The 22,176-nt window shown below is 41.1% G+C and overlaps 1 protein-coding gene and 1 pseudogene across 19 annotated transcripts in view; one reads left to right on the forward strand and one right to left on the reverse strand.

Moving 5' to 3' along the window:
• CCSER2 (coiled-coil serine rich protein 2) overlaps positions 1–22,176 on the reverse strand; it is a 153,434-nt gene that overhangs the window by 81,792 nt on the left and 49,466 nt on the right. For 17 of the 19 annotated variants that reach the window (XR_004992058.2, XM_036461180.2, XM_036461179.2 and 14 more), the window contains one exon: positions 21,875–22,071. The exons of 1 other annotated variant lie outside the window; for it this stretch is intronic. Coding sequence is in view for 16 of the 18 variants with exons in the window: in XM_036461180.2 (XP_036317073.1) it covers positions 21,875–22,071 (197 nt within the window). In the remaining 2 variants the exon portion in view is untranslated. Of the gene's footprint in view, positions 1–635; positions 641–21,874; positions 22,072–22,176 lie in introns of those variants that run through there. One more of the 19 variants, XM_036461190.2, reaches the window with a different exon arrangement.
• On the forward strand, positions 5,451–8,882 carry LOC118732118 (annotated as a pseudogene).

Here is a 22,176-nt window from a genome sequence, read left to right on the forward strand (position 1 = left end):
ACGAATTCATGCACCAAGCCTCTAATATAGGGGTGTCGAACTCAATCAGAGAAGGGGCCAAAATCTAAAATCCAGCCTAAATCGCGGGCCGAATGGTTTACTGAACAGTCATAAACTGTCATTGTGATGGAAACGCAGCGGAGTGCAGTGATGACAGCGCGGTGCGGGCCACATTGCAAGGCCTGGCGGGACGAATTTGGCCCGTGGGCCTTGTGTTTAACACATGTGCTCTAATATATATATATACACACTGAGTAGCCAGATTATTATGCGTTTAGAGATCAGTGTATTATACTATACTTTGAATTCTTTAAGGACAAAGATAGCATTATCCACATCCAGTATTTTTACCACTTAACAGTATGCATGGCACACAGTCAAAGCTCAATAATTACTGAATTAAAGTTCATATTGTAATAGAGTTAATCTATAAGAAACAATATAAAAAAGGGTCATAATAACTACATTTGATAAATTTAAACTTATTTTCAAACATAAAAGTCAAATTAATTGAGCAGATGTGAACACAGAACAAGATAAAGTATAGCATACTGTCATAACTAGTATGGTGCCAGGTGGGTACAAGACTTATCAGGGAGGGGATCACTTTGTCATTTACATAACTGTCTAACCACTATGCTGGTCACCTGACATAAAATAACTAACATAAAATAACTAAAAACCACATGTATGAAATTTGTGCCCCCCAGGGGGGGAGGGGGAGTCCCCTGAGCCCAGCCTGCACCCTTTCCAATCCTGGACCCCTCAGGGGATGTCCCGATCCCCAGGATCAGGCCTAAATGGGCAATCAGACATCCCTCTCACAATCCAGGCCCACTGGCTCCTAACTGCTCACCTGCCTGCCTGCCTGCCTGATCATCCTTAATTGCCCCCCCTGCTGGCCTGCTCTTCCCCAACTGCCCCCCCCCCCCCCCCCCCCACTGCCTGGTCACCCCCAACTACCCCTCCTGCCGCCCTGGTCATCCCCAACTGCCCCCCTGCTGGCCTGGTTGCCCTCAACTCCCACCCCCCCCCCCCCCCCCCCGCTGGCCTGGTCACCCTACACAGCCTGCTTGTTCGTCATCTCTCACTAACCTCGTCAGCCTTGTAACACTATGCAGCTTGTTGTTGGGTTGTTACTGTAACAGGGTCCTAGACAATTTGCATATTCCTCTATTATTAGTATAGATGCGTAATGTTGACTATAATTGAATAATAATAAATTTGAAAAAAATTTTAAAAAGAATATAAGCAACACTAAAACAGAATCTGTAGCTGTCTTGATCACTGTATCCTCAGTGCTCTGCACATAATGGTTGCTAAAGGTGATGAATGAATCAATGGAAACCTACTGGGGACCAGAGGAAAAAATGGTACTAGGAATGACAACAAAGAGAAAATTGAATGCCTTACACAGATGGATATTTGGTTTAGAAGATTAATTTCTGAATCTTTTAAAATTATGTACAGTATTCTAATTTAGGGATCAGCAAATGTTTCCTTGAAGGTAAATTAGTAAATATTTTAGGTGTTTGGGTAATTCAGTCTCTGTTGCAACTACTCAATCCTGCCACAGTAGCATGAAAGCAGCCATGGACTGTATATAAACTCAAGGGCATGGCTGTGTTCCAGTAAAACTTTATTTACAAAAAGAGGAAAGCTTGCTGGTTGTAGTTTGCTGCCTCCTATTAATATATTCCAAAGAAGCAAGAGATAGAAATTAAACAAATTATATATATATATATATATATATATATATATTTAAAGTTCTTTTTGGAGATTCCAAGGTGAAAGGAAATAGGTGAAAGGAAAGCATACCTCCTCCTGGTGCCAAACCAGAGTTACAGCTAAAGCTTGGAGCAGTCAATCTAAATAAACAATAGGAGGGAATGTGAATAGGGCAGCAGCTGAGAAGTCAGGAAAGTGGGGTCTCAATCCCACGCCAGGATGCCCAAACCAGAGCACCAGGGCTGGGAAGAAGAGCCTGCGTAGCATCTTGTAGTAAAAAGAAGCAGGGACTTTGTCCCCTGGAAAGAGGAGGGAATCTGCTGGAATCCTGGTGACCTCCTTGAGGGCCAAGGCACACGGGCTCTCACCCAGGGCTCTAGTAGAGGAAAGGAGACTCGGGGCATAAAGGAGACTACAGTGGCAGAGCTCCGAAGATCTGAGATCCCAGTGCTGTGTCAACATCCCACATGGCCCTCAGGCATCAACTCTCAGGGTTGAGCACTTCTAGTCCTACAGCACAAGCTAGAGAAAGTGCACTAACTTCGTCCTCCAAATAGTGGTGATCCCACCCTGCCAAGCTCAAACCCCGCATAAAGGAGTGGCTGCATCCAACAGGAACCTGAGCTATGCTCTTTCTCTAGAGAAATTATAAATAGACTCTTAGACAATCATTGACCTGAGTCAGAACAAGGGCCAGTCTTCCCCCCACCCCCAATGGAAGGTTCCTCTGTCATGGGGAGGCATATACTTGCACCCCACCTGTGGCTCTGAAACAACCCAGGAAAGGCTGTCTGGATTTGCATTCCCAAATTCTGCTGGCACCAGCCTGCCAAGCACAGTTCTACAGGGGAAAGGAAGCACAACTCAAAACTGGGACATCTGGCGAGACCTTCTCGGAGTCTTCAGTATCTCTGACGGTGAACTGCAGAGACAGAAGGAGATGAGCAGCTTTCTCCCCTCCCGAGGGCCAATGCCATTCCAAGCAGAGGGCTGCCCTGATCTATCCCTCTAAGACCTGCATAGGGAAGGGAGCAGAGAAAGCCCAACTGGGCCTGTCCTGCTAGGCTCTGTTTTGAGGAGAAAGGAAACTCTGCTCATATCCAGGGCATTTATTGATAGAATGCATATGCCTTACTCGCAGGGGTCCTCAAACTTTTTAAAGTGGGAGCCAGATCACAGTCCCTCAGAGAGCTGGAGGGCCGGACTATATGAACTACTAATTCCTACTGTAACACCTCGGCTGCGCTCACTGCCCAAAAAACCTGGCGGGCCGGATCAGACTCCTCTGCGGGCCGCATGTGGCCCGCGGGCCGTAGTTTGAAGACGCCTGCCTTAGAGGCTCCAGTCCAGGGCTTGAGCAGATGTGAACACAGAACTAAAAGGAAGAGTACACCTCGCCCCTCTCTGGCAGCACAGTTGATCCACCCCCAAAAGAAGGTTTGCTCAATCTGCTTGCCCAAGTCCCCATGAATCAGCCATGTTCTGTTGAGCTTTCTCCTGCAGTGAGGACAACTGGCTATACCCAGCCTGAACCTGCAGTGCACGCCTCCTGGGGGAGATAGAGCTGGAGACTCTGGCAGAGTCTGAATACCATATCTGACATCAAAAATACATTGCAAGAAATTAAAAGTAGGCTGAACGAACTAGAGGATCAAATCAACGATTTGGAGGACAAGGTATAAAGTCAATAAAAAAAATACCTAATTAGAGCAACAAAAAAGAAAAAGAATTCAAAAGAACAATGATATTTTAAGGAAACCTTCAGGACAACATAAAATATAACAGCATCTGCATTACATGGATACCAGAAGGAGAAGAAAATGAGCAAGGGATAGAGAACCTGTTTGAAAAAATATCCACAGAAAACTTCCCTAACCTGTGATAGAAAAGTCACTCAAGTTCTTGAAGCACAAGGAGTCCCAATAAGATGAACCCATAGAGACCCACACCAAGACACGTCATAATTAAAATGGCCAAAGTTAAAGGAACAGAGAGAATTTTAAAGGCAGCAAGAGAGATACAATCTACAAGGCTGTCAGCAGATCACTCAACAGAAACACTTCAGGCCAGAAGGTACTGGCATGAAGTATTCCAAATAATAAAAAGCAAGAACCTGCAACCAGGAGTGCTCTACATAGTCAAGTTATCATTAAAATTGAAGGTGATATAAAGAGCTTCCCAGAATAAAGAAGGCTAAAGGAGTTCAGTACCACCAAACCAGCACTATAAGAAATGCTAAAGGGACTGCTTTATAAAGAAGAAATATAGTGAAGACCTGGAAGGGTGAGTAGGGGCTGGGGGAGGGGGAAAAGAGAGGGACAGACTGAGTGATATCTGTAATACTACCAACAATAAAAATATATTTAAAAAAGGGAATATAGGGAGAAAAGAACATAGGCATAAAGGGAAAACATGGCAATAATTACCTATCAATAATAACCTTAAATGTAAACTGATTAAATGCTCCAATCAAAAGACGTAGAGTAGCTGAGTGGACAAGAAAATACAATCCACATATGCTATCTACAATAAAGTCATCTCAGAAAAAAGATTCACACAGACTGAAAGTGAAGAAACAGGGGTGGGAAATATCCATGCAAATTGAAACGAAGAAAAAGCTGGGTTAGCAATACATATTTTTGACAAAATAGGCTTCAAAACAAATGCCATAAATAAGAGACAAAGAAGTTCACTACTAATATTAAGGGATGATGAAACAAGAGGCTATAATCCTTATAAACATCTATGCACTCAAAATAGGAGCACCTAAATATATGTTTTAAAAAAATTACAAAACTCTTGGTGGACTTTAAAGAAAAGATCAAGAAATACAGTCCTAGTAGGGGACTTTAACAACCCATTGTCATCAAAGGATTGATCTTCCAGAAGGAAAAAAATAAAGAACCAAGGAAACAGCAACCTTGAAAGACACATTAGACCTGATGGATTTAATTTATATACACAGAAATTTCAACCCAAAGCACCAGCATTTACATTATTCTAAAGTGCAGAAGGAACATTCTCAAAGACAGACAACAGGAGATTAAAATCATATCAAGCAACTGCTCAGATCACAATGGCCAAAACTAAAAATAAACCACACACACAAAAAAACCTTCAAAAACATTAAAAAACATGGTAGTTAAATTGCATGTAATTAAACAATGAATGAGTTACCAATGAAATCAAAGAAAAAATAAAAACTACTGGGAAACAAATGAAAACGAATATACAACATCTCCAAATCTATAGCACAAAATGAAAGCAGTAAGAGGAAAATTCAGTTTTACAGGCCTACCTCAAGAAGCACTAAAAAGCTCAAATAAACAATCTAAACCCACAAAAGAATTAGAGGAAGAACAACAGGAAAAGCACAGAATATGTAGGATGTAGGAAATATCATAATGAAGATCAGAGCAGAAATACATGACATAAAAACTAAAAAGACATTACAAAAGATCAAGGAAACAAAAAACTGGTTCTTTGAAAAGTTAAACAAGATTGAGGAACTTTTAACCAGACTCATCAAGAAACAGAGAATATCCAAATAAAATCAGAAATGAAAAGAGGCAAAGTAACAATTGAAATCACAGAAATACAAAGGACTGTTAGAAAATATTACCAACAAATGGAATTGCCTGGGCAAACTGGACAAATACCTAGAAACATACAATTTTCTAAAACTCAATCAAGAAGAATGAGAAAACCTAGATAAACTAATAATGACTAATGAAATTGAAGCAGTAATTTAAAAACTCCCAGCAGACCAAAGTCCTGGAGACTGGATGACTTCACGGGTGATTTCTGCCAAGCATTCAAAGTACTAACACCTATCCTCCTCAAATTATTCCAAATAATTCAAGAGGAGAGAAGACTTCCAAGCTCTTTTTTTTGAAGCCAACATTATCCGATACTTCCAAAACCAGATAAAAACACTATATAGAAATTACAGGCCAATCTCTGATGAAAATAGATGCTAAAATCCTCAACAAAATATTAGCAAATTGGGTCCAGCAAAATACATTAAAAAGTTCATATACTATGACGAGTTGGATTTATTTCAGGGATGCAAGGCTGCTACAATATTCATTAAGTCAATAAAGGTGGTACATCACAAACAAAATGAAGGATAAAAATCGCATGATCTTATCAATAGACATAGAAAAAGCATTCAATAAAATCCAGCACCCATTTAGATAAAAACTCTCAGCAAATAGGAATAGAGGGATCATACCTTAACGTAATAAAGAACATAAGAGAAACCCATAGTCAACATCATACTCAGTGGCAAAAACTAAAAGTGTTTCACTTAAGATCAGAAACAAGTCAGGGATATCTGCTTTGCCACTCTTGTTGGAAGACCTACCCACAAGCAATCATATAAAAAGAAGAAATAAAAGGTATCCAAATTGGGAGAAAAAAAAAAAATGAAACTGTCATTATTTGAAAATGACATGATACTATATATAGGGAATCCTAAAAATTCTATCTAAAAACTACTAGAACTGACAAATGAATTCAGTCAAGTAGCAGGATATAAAATAAATTTTTAAAAATCAGTTACATTTTCACACACCAGTCATAAACTTGAGAAGGGGGAAACTAAGAAAACAATCCCAATTACAACTGCTTTAAAAAATACCTAGGAATAAATTGAACAAAGATGTAAAAGATCTGTACTTGTAAATTTTAAGACACTGAAGAAATTGAAGAAGATACAAATAAGTGGAAGCATATAGTATGTTCATGAATAGGAAGAACAGACCATACTACCCCTATCTAATAAGAGTAATATGCAGATTGACCATCACTCCAACACACAAGATGGTTGCCCCCATGTAGTAAAAGATGACTGCCCCCATGTGGACTCAAGATGGCCACACACAAGATGGCCAGAAGGGGAGGACAGTTGGGAGGGACCAGACCTGCAAGGGAAGGCAGTTGGAGGCAATCAAGCCTGCAGAGGAGAGTAGTTAGGAGTGACCAGGCTGGCAGAGAAGGGAAGTTAGGGGCAAACAGGCTGACAGGGGAGGGCAGTTAGGAGCAACCAGGCTGCCATGGGAGTGGTTAGGGGTGATCAGGCTGGTAGGCAGAAGCAGTTAGGGACAATCAGGAAGGCAGGAAGGCGAGCAGTAGGGAGCCAGCAGTCTTGGATTGTGAGAGGGATGTACAACTGCCTGTTTAGGCCCCATCCTACCAGAGGGACAGGAAGAGGGGGAGGGAAAGAGTGCAAATAAAAGAATCAGGATTGGGCCTAAGCAGGCAGTTGATCCTACCAGGATTGGGCCTAAACAGGCAGTCAGACACCCCTCGAGGGGTCCCAGATTGGAGAGGGTGCAGGCTGGGCTGAGGGACAGCCCCCCCACACACACCTCCCGTGCACAAATTCCACGCACCATGCACCGGGCCTCTAGTCGTAAAATAATAATAATTATCTAATCTTACGAGCTCTTGCTATATTCCTTATACTAAGCATTATGGCCTTATTTAATGTTAACAATAACCCCATGAGATAATCAGTGATGATACTCAAAATACTCAATAACAAATATCACATGGCTGCTACACCATTCAGGCATGTACTTCCTAATGTCAGCCTTGAAGACAGGTACTGTTATTATCACCACATTGCTTTTTAAAAAGAAACAAACATAGAGAATCCAAGATATACAGCTAGTACATGACAGAGATTGGCTTTTTAATTTCCTTGTTACAGAACCCTGGCTCTTAAGTTACTGTCCTATACTGCCTCTCAATATAAAAAATATAGCTGTATGGCTGGTCCTAGGATGGGCAGGATATCTTACACACACACACACACACACACACACACACACACAAACACATTACTATCTAAATTTTGATAGACTAAACAGTCTATCAAAATTTAAAACTATATATGGTAGAAGGCACATACACAAAGTTAGAAGTCACTGGCTGAGAAAAGATTATTTATGACACACTTAACTGGTTTATTTTGCTCAGTGGTTAGAACATTGGCCTGGAGACCAAGGTGTTGCAGGTTCTATTCCAGGTCAAGGGCTCGTACCTCGGTTGCAGTTCTGATCCCCCAAACCCAGACGGGGTACAAGCAAAGGCAACCAATCAATGTGTTTCTGTCAGATCGATATCTCTCTCTTCTCCCTCTCTCCCCCCCCCCCCCCCCCCCCTCCCCCCCCCCCCTTTCCCTTCCTCCCTCCTTTCCACTCTAAAAATCAATGGCAAAATATCTTCAGGTAAGAATTTAAGAAAATAAAGAAATTCAGACCACACAAAACACTTTTCCTTATCAATAAGATAAAGGCAGGAACTCAAGCAGGGGCTGGGGGGCACCATGGCTAGGACCACCACCACCGAGGCGATGAAATACAAGACCCCAGTTTTGCCTCCAGCGGGAAGTGGAGGGAGAAAGGCAGGCGGGGAACAGGCTGAAGCTGAGGCAGCCTCCTTGAAGCGTAGGATCCAGCGGGTGGAAGAGGAACTGGACCGTGCTCAGAGCACTGGCCAGTGCCCTGCAAAAACTGGAGGAAGCTGCTGAAGAGAGCAAGAGATGAATGAAGGTTAATGAAAATCAAGCTGTAAAAGATGAAGAAAATAAGGAAATCCAACTCAAAGAAACTAGGCACATCACAGAAGAGGCAGACAGGAAGTATGAAGAGGTGGCTCTAAGTTGGTGATTACTGAGGGAGACTTGGACCACACAGAGGAATGAGCTGCGCTGGCAGAGTCCCGTTGCCGAGATATGGATGAGCAGATCAGACTGATGGGCCAGAACCTGAGGCATCTGAGTGCTGCTGAAGAAAAGTACTCTCAAAAAGAAGGCAAATATGAGGAAGAGATCAAGATCCTTAATGATAAACTCAAGGACGCAGGGACCGGTGCTGAGCTTGCTGAGAGATCGGTAGCCACGCTGGAAAAAAACCCTGATGATTTGGAAGAGAAACTGAAATGCACCAGAGAGGAACAACCTGTACACGGAGGCTGGACCTTCTCTGCTGGAGCTGAATGAGATGGAGAGCACCCTGGTCCCGCCCTGCCGCTGCTCCTCCCTCCGACCCAGGACCCAGACAATCACACCACCACCATACCCCCCACCCCCACACCCCTGGCCAGCCTGCTTAAAGCTGACCTTTAAACTGAGGGCTGATCTTTAACTGGAAGGCTGCTTTCTCCTTTCACTACCTCCCACCACCCCCAACCTGTGTCTTTTTCACCAAATTGACTCTGCCTCTCCTCAGAGATTTTGATTGGGCTAGAGGCTGAGCACCTTTGGGAACATTTAAGGGAATGTGAGCACAATGCAGTGTCTATTTTTTTAAAAATATATTTTATTGATTTTTTTTACAGAGAGGAAGGGAGCTGGATAGAGAGCTAGAAACATCGATGAGAGAGGAATATCAACCAGCTGCCTCCTGCACACCCCCCACCGGGATGTGCCCACAACCAATGCACATGCCCTTGACCGGAATCGAAACTGGGACCAATGCTCTATCCACTGAGCCAAACTGGTTTCAGCAACAATGCAGTGTCTTTAAAAGCATGTTGTAATGTACATATTTTGTAATTACCTTTTTTTTGTTGTTGTGGCATTTGTAAAACAATCCAATTCCAGTTTTCAAGCAGCAGTCTAATCCGTGTCTCCCTTTTGGAGGTACTTTCAGTTTAGTCTATAGTGCCCGCTCCGCAGAGGAGGGGAAGAGGTGTGGGCCTCCTTCAATGAGAGCCACAGAGAGCCCTCCACGATGGGGAATCATTGCTTTGTGCAGAGTGCTAGCCAAGTCGGAAAGGTGATTTCAGGAGTTAGCAAAAAAATAAAAAAATAAAAGTAGGGTGATGTTTAGGTTTCAGCTTGTAAGGTATCTTTGGGCAATTTATTTTTCCATCAAAAGTGACCAAACAAATGAAAATGGTGAGGCCTCTGTCTGAGACCAAATCCGTGTCCTCTCTCTAGCCTTTCCCCAGGGCTCCCAGAATGGAGCAGCTGCTCCTTACGTTGAAGTGACCAGTCATTTGCTCTCTTGCCTCCTTGAATGGAAGAAAATGACGATTTCATCACTGACTCACCCTCTTCTGGGTCTGAAGCTGCTGTCTCTGTAAGTGCCATCTCACACTTGATCTTAGCCAAAAGGCCGAGAAGCGATGTAAGTGCCATCTCATTGTGCTTTATGTCAGTTAGTGCTGGAAAAATCTTGAATAGTTTATATATAAAACTTTTTAAATTTTGTAACTAAAAAAGACCCCAAAGCAACCATAGCAATCTTGAGAAAGAAGAACATAGTTGGAAGAATCACAATACCAGATTTCAAGTTACACTACAAAGCCACTGTGCTCAAAACTGCCTGGTACTGCCATAAGCACAGGCATGTAGATCAATGGAACAGAACAGAGAACCCAGAAGTTAACCCGGGCCACTACGCTCAATTAATATTTGACAAAGGAGGCAAAAGCATACAATGGAGTCAAAAGAGTCTCTTCCTTAAATGGTGTCAGAGAAATTAGACAGGTACATGCAAAGTAAAAGAAACTGTCCAACTTACACCATACACAAGAATAAACTCAAAATGGATAATAAAAGACTTACAAGTAAGTCTTAAAACCATAAAAATCTTAGAAGAAATCACAGGCACCAAAATATCAAACATATCTCATAGCAATATGTTTACAGATACATCTCCTAGGACATGATCGGCAAACCACGGCTCATAAGCCACATGCGGCTCTTTGGCCCCTTGAGTGTTCTAACCCCACTACTTCAAAATAGACTTGCCCAGGCCACGAAGTTTCAATCACACTGTACTTGCGCGTCCGCACGTGGTATTTTGTGGAAGAGCCACACTCAAGGGGCCAAAGAGCCACATGTGGCGGTTTGTCAACTGTCCTAGGACAATGGAAACTAAGGAGAAAATAAATAAATGGGACTACTTAACAAGATAAGATAATCTTGAACAACTTTCACCAACAAATGACAACTTACTAGTAGATAAAATGGACAAATTCTCAAAAACCAACACAAAAGAAATATATACATACATATATATTCCGCCCCACTTCCTGTTGGTCAACGCATGTCATAGCAAGCGATTGAACTCCCCATCAGTCAAACTCCCAAGGGGACACTTTGCATATTAGACTTTTATATATATATACTAGAGAACCAGTAAAGGAAATTCGTGAAAGGGGGTTGGAGGGGGAGAGGTGTTCTTCAGCACAACCTGCACCCTCTCCAATCTGGAAGCCCTCAGGGATGTCAGCTGGCAGCTGGATATCCCTCTCGCAATCCAGGACCTCTGCCTCCTTAACCACTCACCTGCCTGCCTGCCCTAACCACTCTGCCTGAATACCTGATCCCCCTAACTGGCCTCCCATGCCAGTCTGGTCGCCCCTATTAATTTTTTTTTTAATCTTATCCTCTTGACACACAATTGTATTTGACTTCCTTATTGGCTTCTCCCTGTCACACAATTTCTCTCTCTCTGTAACACTTTTTCCTACTGAATATTCAATCTTTCCTTTCCTCATTATTTCCTACTTCTGTTCCATCTTCCTTCCCATCTTTCTCCTACCATGCCTCCCTCCCCACATTCCTGTCCTTTATCTTTACCCCTGTCCTCCCTCCCCTTTTCCTTTCTTCCCACCTTAATTTTTTTTCCTTCTCTTCCTCCCTTGGACCTGCTTTGCTCCCTCCCCCATTTCTTCCTTCTTCCCATTCTCCTTTTAGGCTCTACCGGCTCCCCTTTAAAACTTTTCTTCCCTCCCTCTCTCTCTCTCATCCTACCTTTCCCATACACTCTTCTCTACTTACTTCCACTCTTTTAATATCTACCTGCCTAATTACTCACTATCATTTATCTTTTTTCTTTTCTAACTCCTACTTTTAAAATCTGTCCCCAGTACACAACTCTACTTGATTTTCATTATAGCTCCTACAGTTCACTCACACATCCTCTTTCCTTCTTTAACTCTGCTCTCTACTGACTCCTTTATAAAGTTCTTCCCTCCCTCCTTTACTTCTTAAAGCTTACATTGGTGGGAGAGGCTCAGCCCCTGCCAAGTGTTGGCCGCCTCCCCTCCCCTGGCCTTCCCACCTCTGTCCTTCATTTCCTGTCCTGGACACCCAGCCCAGCAAGGTTGGCCAAGGCCCTTAAGGTCTGGGTGCTGCTGCTGCTGCTGCTGCGAGACCCAGAAGGCCTCGGACTGACCTCCACTCCACACTGAACCTGTGGGCACCTCCCCACCAACAGCCATCACTGCCTTCCTCCCTCATCTGGGCCGTGCTCAACGGCTTCATGCAGTGCACCTGCTCCCACCGCTTCCTTCCTTTTCCCATTCCTCCCTCTTTTTCTTGTTCCCTTTTGTATTTCTGTTTCTCCTCTTGGCCTCTCTGCATACAGGCCTGCCTTCCTCTCCCGCTCCTTTCTTATCCCCTCCTATCATATCCTATCCTACCCCGGGCCTTTCAGCTGCCTGAGCAGAGGGTGGGGGCACAGTCTGCTGATCCTGTTGTGACTTGAGGCAGTAATGGACAAATTTGCATATTCCTCTATTATTAGATTAGACTAAAGGCCCAGAGCACAAAATTTATGCATGGGGGATGGGGAGGCCTCAGCTGAGCCTGCACCCCCTCCAATCCAGGACCCCTCAGTTAGGGATCGGGCCTAAATTGGTAGTCAGACATTCCTCTCACAATCCTGGGCTGCTGACTCCTAACAGCTCACCTACCTGCCTACCTGGTCAACCCTAACTGCCCCTCCCCCGCCAGCCTGATTGCCTCTCACTGCCTCTGTGTACCAGCCTATAGCCCCCAACTGCCCCCCCTGCCAACCCAGTTACCCACAACTGCCCCCCCTAACTGCTCTGCCCTGCCAGCCTGGTCGCCCCCAACTAACCCCCATGGGCCTAGTCACGCCTCACCCCCCCCCCTCCCCGCCAGCCTAATCGCCCCCAACTGACCCCCTTTGCTGGCCTAGTATCCCCTTGCTGACCTGGTCACACCAACTGCCCCCCGCCCCCCGCTGGCCTGGGACACCCCCAACTGCCTCCCCTCTGCTGGTCTGGTCAACCCCAACTACCCCCCTGCTGATCTGGTTGCCCCTCACGGTGACCCCTGCTGGCCAGTCGCCCCATGCAGCCTGCTTGTTCAATCATTTGGTCATCCCTCACTAACCATCCCTCCCTCTCTCAACCAGCCTGATTATATATGTCTTAATGGGCCAATATTTATTTTGAAAATCAAATCTGTTATAAAAACTTCTCTCAAAGAACAAAACTTCTCTCCAGAACAAAAATGTTTCATTGGTGAGTTCTTTAAAACATTTAAGAAAGAAGTAATATCAATTATACATAAAATCTTGGAAAGCGCAAAAAACAGAAAAACATTTCTCAACCCACTTATGAAGCTAGCATAACTTTGATATCAAAATGTGACAAGAACACAAAAAAAGAAAAATTATAGTGCAATATTGCTTATGAACATAAATGCACAAAACCCACTCTGGCTGAGTAGCTCAGTTGGTTGGTGCACTGCACCATATACCCAAAGGTTGCGAGTTCAAATCCTGGTCATGGCACATACCTAGATTGTGAGTTTGATCCCCAGTTGAGGCCCACACGAGGGAACCCATCTGTGTTTCTCTCTCACATCAATCTTTCTTTTCTTTTCTTTTCTTTTCTTTTCTTTTCTTTTCTTTTCTCTTCTCTTCTCTTTTCCCTCCCTTCCTTCCTTCCTTCCTTCCTTCCTTCCTTCCTTCCTTCCTTTCTTTCTTTCTTCCTTTCTTTCTTCCTTTCTCTCTAAAATCAATAGAAACAGCCGAGACCGGTTTGGCTCAATGGATAGAGCGTCGGCTTGGGGACTGAAGGGTCCCGGGTTCGATTCCGGTCAATGGCATGTACCTTGGTTGTGGGCATATCCCCAGTAGTGTACAAGAGGCAGCTGATCGATGATTCTCTCTCATCTATGTTTCTAACTATCTCTCTCCCTTCCTCTCTGTACAAAATCAATAAAATATATTTTTAAAAAAATAAAATCAAATCAATAGAAACATATTATTGAGGACTAAATAAAACTTCAAATTCTTTTTGAAAATTATGAATTTCACAAAACACACACCACTAAATAAACTAGTAGGAAATCAATTCTAATGGCACTTAAAAAGAAAATACAGTAAAACCTCGATATAATGGACTAATTCAGGCAAGGGGGTGTGGCCATTAAAACCGAAAGTCCACTATATAATAAAGTAGATTTTCCAAATGCGAATGTTAAAAAACTGACAAATTAGTTTACATGTTTTTACTTATGTAGACATGTTTGTGAAATTAACATTATGTATAAAAAGTTCAATTTCACAGAAAAGTTTTCTATATTTATTATTGTAATTTTAAATTTATACTGTAAATGCAAACATTCACCAATCACTGTGAGTAAACAAATGTACAAACGGGGCGTGGCTTAGCAAAATTCAGAACATCTGCACACCTTAAACTGCTGCAGAAAGTCACAACAGATGACAACAGAATCTATTATCCATGCCAATGTGGTGTCATCACGTGCTAATCACCTGCGGAACCCTGCTGACGAACAGTGACGCATGGATTTAAATGTGTAGATTATCACTGTAGATATATTTATTACGTCAGCAAAATTACTACAGTGTTTTTTCCAACATATGACCTATTCGCTACAATTTTAAAAAAATAATAGTGAATTAATAACAAAAAGTAACCTAATCTAATTATAAGCTAATCTTGGTTAAAATCATTTTTAAATTAACAGTGTTAATTTTCACATATGACATATGGACTAGAAATTTTGTCCATAAATCTTGAGTCTGTTAAGTTGAGGTCCGAAAAATCAAGGTTTTATTATATATCAAAACCAAGTGAATTCCTTTCGGGAATGAAAAGGTGGTTTAATACTTGAAAATCACAAAATGCAATCTACCACACTAACAGAAAATATGTTACAGGAAAACAATAGTAATAATCTGATCATTTCAATAGATGTAGAGAAAGCATTTAATAATAATTAACATCAACTCGCAACAAAAATTTAACAAATGAAATAAAAGGGAACTTCCTTAATCTGATGAAAGATATATATTAACCCCTATCTCTTCCCCGCCCAGCCTCACACACAGATAAACTTTAATGGTAACTACTAAAACTTTCCTGAAATTCTATCCTTATTTCAATTTAACATTATGTTAGGGGTCCTAACCAAAATGGGGAAATAAAGACTTTGCAAATGGTATGATTGTATAGTACATATTCAGAAATTCCAAAAACATTCACAAGCAAATTACTAGACTAATAAGTGAATTTACCAAGGTCACTGGAAAAATGGGTTAAAATACAAAAAAATCAAATATATTTGCATATACACAAAAACTTAAAAAACAAGATGTAGAAGTATTATTTATAACAACAAACTCAAATAGCTAAAAATAAATTAGATGTGTAAAATTATATAGAAAAACACAAAACATCAGTTAAAATTATTTCTAATATACCAAATAAATAGAACAAGTATTGGCAGACACCATGAATTGGAAGAATCGTGTTAGTTTTTCAGTGTTATCCCATTCAAAATCCCTGCAGCTTTTTTTGCAGAAATTGACAAGTCATTCTAATATTTAATTAGATTTTAAAAAGGCAAGTTAAGCAAATCTTAGAAAAGAACAAAGATGGAAGACTTACACTACCAGATGTCAATACTTATAAAGCTACAGTAATTAAAACAGTGTAGCACTGACATAAAGATAGACAAAGAGACCAATGAACGAAAAGAAAGTCAGGAAATATATAAACATTTATGACAAAAATAAACCTGAAGTAGTGGGGCGGAAATATGAGTTTTCAAAAAAAAAATTAATCTTGACCACTACCTTTCACCATGCACAGGAATAATTTCCAGATGGCTTTGAGGCTCTAAATTTGAAGGTTAAAAAACAAATATTTTAAAGGAAAACACTGGATTATATCTTCATGACTTTAGAAAAAACAAAAATTTCACAGAGTTCAAAAAAGTGCTAACAATAAAGAAAAATACTATATTAGACTGTATTAAAATTGTAAACTTTAGCCAGGACCGGGTTGGCTCAGTGGATAGAGCGTCGGCCTGCAGATTGAAAAGGTCCCGGGTTCGATTCTGGTCAAGGGCATGTACCTTGGTTGTGGGCACATCCCCAGTGGGGGGTGTGCAAGAGGCAGCTGGTTGATGTTTCTCTCTCATCGACGTTTCTAACTCTCTGACCCTCTCAATTCCTCTCTGTGTAAAACCAACAAAATATATGTTTTTTTTAAATTGTAAAACTTTAAATTGGTTGAACAATTTAAAAAGTAACCCTGATATACATACACATATGTGTATGTGTGTGACACACACAGGCATATCTCACTTTAGTTTGCTTCACAGATATTGTATTTTTTACAAATTGAAGGCAAGACCCTCTACCAGCTAACAGATTAGAACTCACTTTATTGTGGTGCTCTGGAACCTAAGTAGCAGTATCTCTGAGGTATCCTGTATAGAATAGATTTACTATATCCAAAATATATGAAAGATTTCTACAAACCAGTGAAAAGAAAAACATACAGCCCAACAGAAGGCACTTCACAAAAGATGATCTCCTAATGGTAAATAAACATAAATGAATTGTTCTAAGAATAGTTATCCAAAACACAAGACAAAAATCTCAGTGCAATACTACATCATACTCCCATCAGAATAGCAAAACTGCAACAGACAGACAATGCCAGGGATTGACTAGGAAGTGGAGTTTCTGGAATGCTCATTTACTACCAGTGAGTGTAAACTGGTAAAACCACTTTGGAAACCTCTTTGGTCTCTCTCCATGTAAGTATATTTAGTCTATAATACATTAGTCTATAATCCAGGGTTTTCCCCCTCCTACATATTTTATCAAGAGAAATACATAACTGTTCACCAAAAACCAGGTAGCTAAATCTTTAAAGCAGTAATAACCCAAAACTGGACACAACTTAAAGGCCCATAACAGCAGGATAAAATACTAAGTTGTAGTCTATTCACACAAAGGAATGTTATATAATAAAAATTGAAAAAATTACAAATAACTATCTACATAATATTTATTTAAAGAAGCCAGACATGAAATAGACATGTTTATAATTGCACTTATATGAAATTCAAGAATAGGCAAACTGTCCCACCAGTGCAGCTCACTGGTTGAGCATCGACCCATGAACCAAGATGTCGCAGGTTTGATTTCGCAGGGCACATGCCCAGGTTGTGAGCTCGATTCCCAGTAGGCGGTGTTCAGGAGGCAGCCAATCGATGATGTTTCTCTCTCTTCAGTGTTTCTATCTCTCTATTCCACTCCCCTCTTCTCTTTCTAAAACTCAATAAAAACATATTTTAAAAAAAAATAAGTATATAAATAGTGGTGATGCCTCTAGTGAGGGTTGAATGATTGAAAAGCTACAGGAAACATGTAAATGATTGTTAAATATACACAAATTTTCAAATTCCCTGTGCTGTATGAAAATGATTTGTGCGGAGAATCCAAGATGGCTGCACAGGTAAACACCTACCCGCAGCCACACACAACAGTTTCAATAAAATACAACTAAAATATAAAATGGACATTGCCCAGAGCTACAGGAAAGTCGACTGACTGGAAATTCTACAACGAGAAGCAAGGAGAAAACCAGAAGGAAGCGCGGAGGAGCTGTAAAAGCCTAAGGTACGGAGACATAAGGCGCGCGCGGAGAGGACGGAGCCGGAGAGGAGGGGCGGCTGAGTGCCTGGCTGGCGTTCCCTAGCGGGAAGGAGATAAAAGCTCTGACTGTGCTGGGCCCCAGATCCAACTGCTCTGAACCCCAGTTCTAGGCCAGATCCCGGGGGCCCAGGCTCATCCATAGGGAGCTGGGCTGTAAGGTGGAACTCTGGGGGAGCAGCGAAAGGAGGTCCCAGAGGTGCACATATTGCACACAGTGACTGGATGGTTGGCTGTGCTGCGGGATTGCCCTGGCAGGAAGGAGACAAAAGCTCCAGACTGCTCTGAACGCCACCTCCAACTCCACTTCCAACTGAACTGAACCTCAGTTCTAGGCCCACTGGGGGAGAGCCTAGACTGTTTGGTAGCAGGCGAAAATCGAGGGCACCTATCTCTCAGAGGTGCTTACAGCAAGTACTGAAGGACCCTGAGACTCAGGAACCACACAGGGTGGGGCTGACGGAAGCCAAGGCTGTAGGCTCCACCCTGAAACTCCACCCCATCAAGGAAGCTGCGAAAATGCAACAACGAAATACAAAATACAAACAAAAGAAATGGAGGACAAAAAGTGACTGGATATAGAATTCAAATCTACGCTTAGAAGGTTTTTCAAGAATTTCCTAGAAAAGGTCGATAAGACCTATGAGGATATGAAAAGGGATCAACTAGAATTAATAAGGAATCAACGAGAAATGATAAGGGATCAACAAGAAATAAAGAATACATTGTCTGAAATAAAAAATATTATACAGAGTCCTAAAAACAGAATGGAAGATCGCAAGAATCAAGTAAAAGATTTCGAACATAAAGAGCCAGAAGACACTCCTCCGTAGAAGCAAGAAGACAAGAGAATCCAGAAAATTGAAGATAATGTAAGAAACCTCTGGGACAACTTCAAGCGAACCAACATCAGAATTTTGGGGGTCCCAGAAGATGAAAGAGAGCAAGATATCAAAAACATACTGAAAGAAATAGTGACAGAAAACTCCCCCCACCTGGTGAAAGAATTAGACTTACAAGTCCAGGAAGCGCACAGAACTCCAAACAAAAGGAATCCAAAGAGGACCACACCAAGACAAATCATAATTAAAATTCCAAGAGCAAAAGACAAAGAGAATATTAAAAGAAGCAAGAGCAAAGAAGGTAGTTACCTATAAAGGAGCACCCATACGATTGTCAGCTGATTTCTCAACAGAAACCATGCAGGCCAGACGGGAATGGCAAGAAATATTCAAGGTGTTGAATAGTAAGAACCTACAGCCAAAGATAATCTACCCAGCAAAGCTATCACTCAGAATCAAAGACCAGATAAAAAGCTTCACTAATAAAAAAAAGCTAAAGGAGTTCATCACCACCAAACCAGAATTATATGAATTGCTGAAGGGGGTTCTTTCGGAAGAGAAAGTAAATAAAGATAAAAATTATGAACAACAAATACGTAACTATCAACAAGTGACTCTAAAAACCAAATTAAAAAAAAATCTGATGAACAATATTAACTGGTGAATATAATAGAATCAGAGGTATGGAAGGGGAGTGAACTGACGATTCTTGGGGAAAAGGGGAGAGGGGGATGTAGGAAGAGACTGAACATTAACTGTGCATCTATGGATGAGGACAATGGAGGGTGGGGAAAGGGCAGAGGGTGGGATGGGAACCTGGTGGAGGAGAGCAATGGAGGGGGGGAATGAACATTTGTAATAATATGAACAATAAAAATTTGTTTTAAAAAAATTTAAAAAAAGAAAATGATTTGTGCATTTTATTGTATGTAAATTATCTCAACAAAATACTGTATTTAAACAAAAAAATAGCCTAGATTCTAGATTAAGTGCTATGCAATAAAGTCAGTCCACACAGTGTATTTAGGATCTATGATAAGGAGCTTGCACCACAATGCATTTCCTTGCTATGAAAAACAGTGTTAACTGTACTAAATAGTGGGCTGAAATAAGCTGTATGAGTAGTGACACCATTTGACTTACATTCCCCTGAAAGCTCCTTACCTCCACCTGAGCTGGAAGGAGCACTGCTGTAGAGACAAGCCAACTGTGGTGGTGGCTGAAGGGGAGAGGGAGCGAATGGAAGGCCACAGAGATGACAGACATGAGGGTCAGGAAAGGCCTTTGGTGAGAAGCAATAGAGAAACCAAGGAAAATGAGAACATTTTAAAATAATGATATTCATTTAGACTACTTTAGGGGGGAAAGGAGAAAGAAAAAAAAAAAAAAACAGAGAAAGTGAAACGATTTAAATAAAATAATAAGATGGCAGAATGAAGTCCCAGTATATCAATAAATGCAACATAAAGGGACTAAACTCACAGGTTAAAAGAAAAAGCCTGCATTTAAAAAATAATAACCTATTTGCTAGGTGTCAAAAAGTTTTACAAGAAAAGGCTAAAAAATATGTAAATAAAACTGGTGAAATATACTGTTATCGGAAAAAAGAGGCCTTAAGACAAAAAGCGCAATGAGTAACTAAAGATGGCGAACTAAGAAATGTCAGGTACTAAGTGGCTTATTGCTGCCATCTGCTGGACATAATGTTCATTTCTATTTCAATCAGTCACTTTAGAAAGTCGTAGTAATAAGAAAACACATAAGGCTCTAACTGGTTTGGCTCAGTGGATAGAGCACTGGCCTGCAGATTAAAAGGTCCCAGGTTCGATTCAGGTCAAGGGCTTGTTTGTGAGCACATTCCCAGTAGGAGGTGTGTAGGAGGCAGCTGATCGATATTTCTAACTCTATTCCTCTCCCTTCCTCTCTGTAAAAAATCAATAAAATACATTTTTAAAAACTCACAAAACAAAAACATTCAAAAAAGAAAAGAAAAAAAAGCAATTAAGGCCATAAGTCATACTCTTTTCTTAACTTCCTTCATCTAATAGGATAGAAACAGTCTCTCTGAATTAAATCTGTATCCTCTCTCTGTTTGTGAAACCTAAACCTTTGGTAACGATGCTTATTTTTTCCAAGTTACAGGTTTATCTATATAATAAAAATGCAGTGGTCGTAATGCCATAACGACCAAAGACCAGTCACCAGGAGGTTGCATGTGCAACAAGGCATGCGTGGCTGGGTGGGTTTCATGTGTAGCAAAGCACACACAGGTGGACAGGACTTAACTCTGGGTCCCACAGCGCCAGCAGGACTCGGGGGTCCCTGGTCTCGCGTGATTTCCCATGCTGGGTCATTAGTATGAGTATAGAATTACATTGCCTGACCCTGGATGGTACGGTACAGTAGTCGGCCTGCACATCACACAACCTGGGTTGATCAATCATTGTCTGTCTGTCTGTCTCTTCTTGACCCTCTCTCTCTCTCTTACTTCCCCTCCTCCTTCCACTCTCTCTGAAAATCAATGGGAAAAAGTATATGCCCTCTAGTGAGGATTAACAACAAAATTACATTGCCTGGAATTTAGTAAATGCACAAAGACTACCAATTTCCTATATACCTACTGGAAAACCATATATTTACTACTATATATTAAGTATAATGAGTCCCTTTAAATATACCAACTACACTTTACTCATAGAGCATATCATACACATTACTTGCAATGTTTCTTAAAATTTGCATGTATAGATGAATAGCAGGTCTTCTAGTACTCATCCATATCTGGCTTCATTGCCTTTCAGGCAACAGGAAAATTTCTTAGTACTACATAACACTAGTTTGGCTCAATAGTTTTATGTGCAAGTTCTATGTGCCATCTACAGGCCAAAACAAGTAATTGCACATTTTAGACCCATAGGCATTCTTCCTCTACCACAATGACAAAACAGAACCTCTAAAGGAGATGGTAAAGCCCCAAGGTTAAGACAGCTTAGAACACGCACGACAGCTACCCGAGAGTTGTTCATACCTACAACTGATTTTGTAAGAATAAAAAATATTTTTTTATTGCATTAAGCCCTGAAAGTTGGCTCTTAATGTTACCTGATGGTTTCTCAACAGAAGCACTACTGACATCGTGGGTAGGATACATCTTTGCTGTGGGTGCTGTTCTGTGCGTTAGGAGCATTCACCAAAGAATGGCAACATTAAGCAGCATTCCTGGTGTCTACCCTCAATTTTTTTATCGGATCTCAACATTGCCCTCCCCCCACCACCACCACTTTGAGAAGCATTAGCCTATCTTGATGTCTCTATGTATATGTGTATTACAAAGATGTGTATGAAAGTATATTTAATTCACGTCACATGACACAAATATATGCTTTACAGTGTATAAAGATCAGATATTTTACAGGCCCTTGACATATATAAATTTCCATTCTCCAACTTGGAGAGTTAATTCAGTACCTAAAAAATAACCCAGTCAGTATCACGAGTCTCCCTGCAGTAAGATAAACCATTCCAAAAGTGTATAGAAACCATACGTACTATGCTATTCATTTCGGAGGACTCATAGCTCCCAATTGGGTGGACATTTCCAATGGGCTCCAAGCCCTCTTCATCCCACATGTATGTTCCATCAGAGCTATCAGATGGAGAGAGTTCAAATGAAGAACCAGCTCTGAAATCCGTATCTGGTGAAACCAAGTTACTCCCAGAAGTATGTTTTGTACCTTCACTCCTGTCTTCAATTGATTTTTTTTAAAAGAGAGAGAAAACAGTTATTAATTCACAAAAATATAATTATTTTTCAGGTTCCAAAAATATAACTTATTTTTATAAATATTACA

Source organism: Pipistrellus kuhlii, unplaced genomic scaffold (genome assembly GCF_014108245.1).
Source record: "Pipistrellus kuhlii isolate mPipKuh1 unplaced genomic scaffold, mPipKuh1.p scaffold_m20_p_35, whole genome shotgun sequence".
Lineage (NCBI taxonomy): Eukaryota > Metazoa > Chordata > Mammalia > Chiroptera > Vespertilionidae > Pipistrellus > Pipistrellus kuhlii.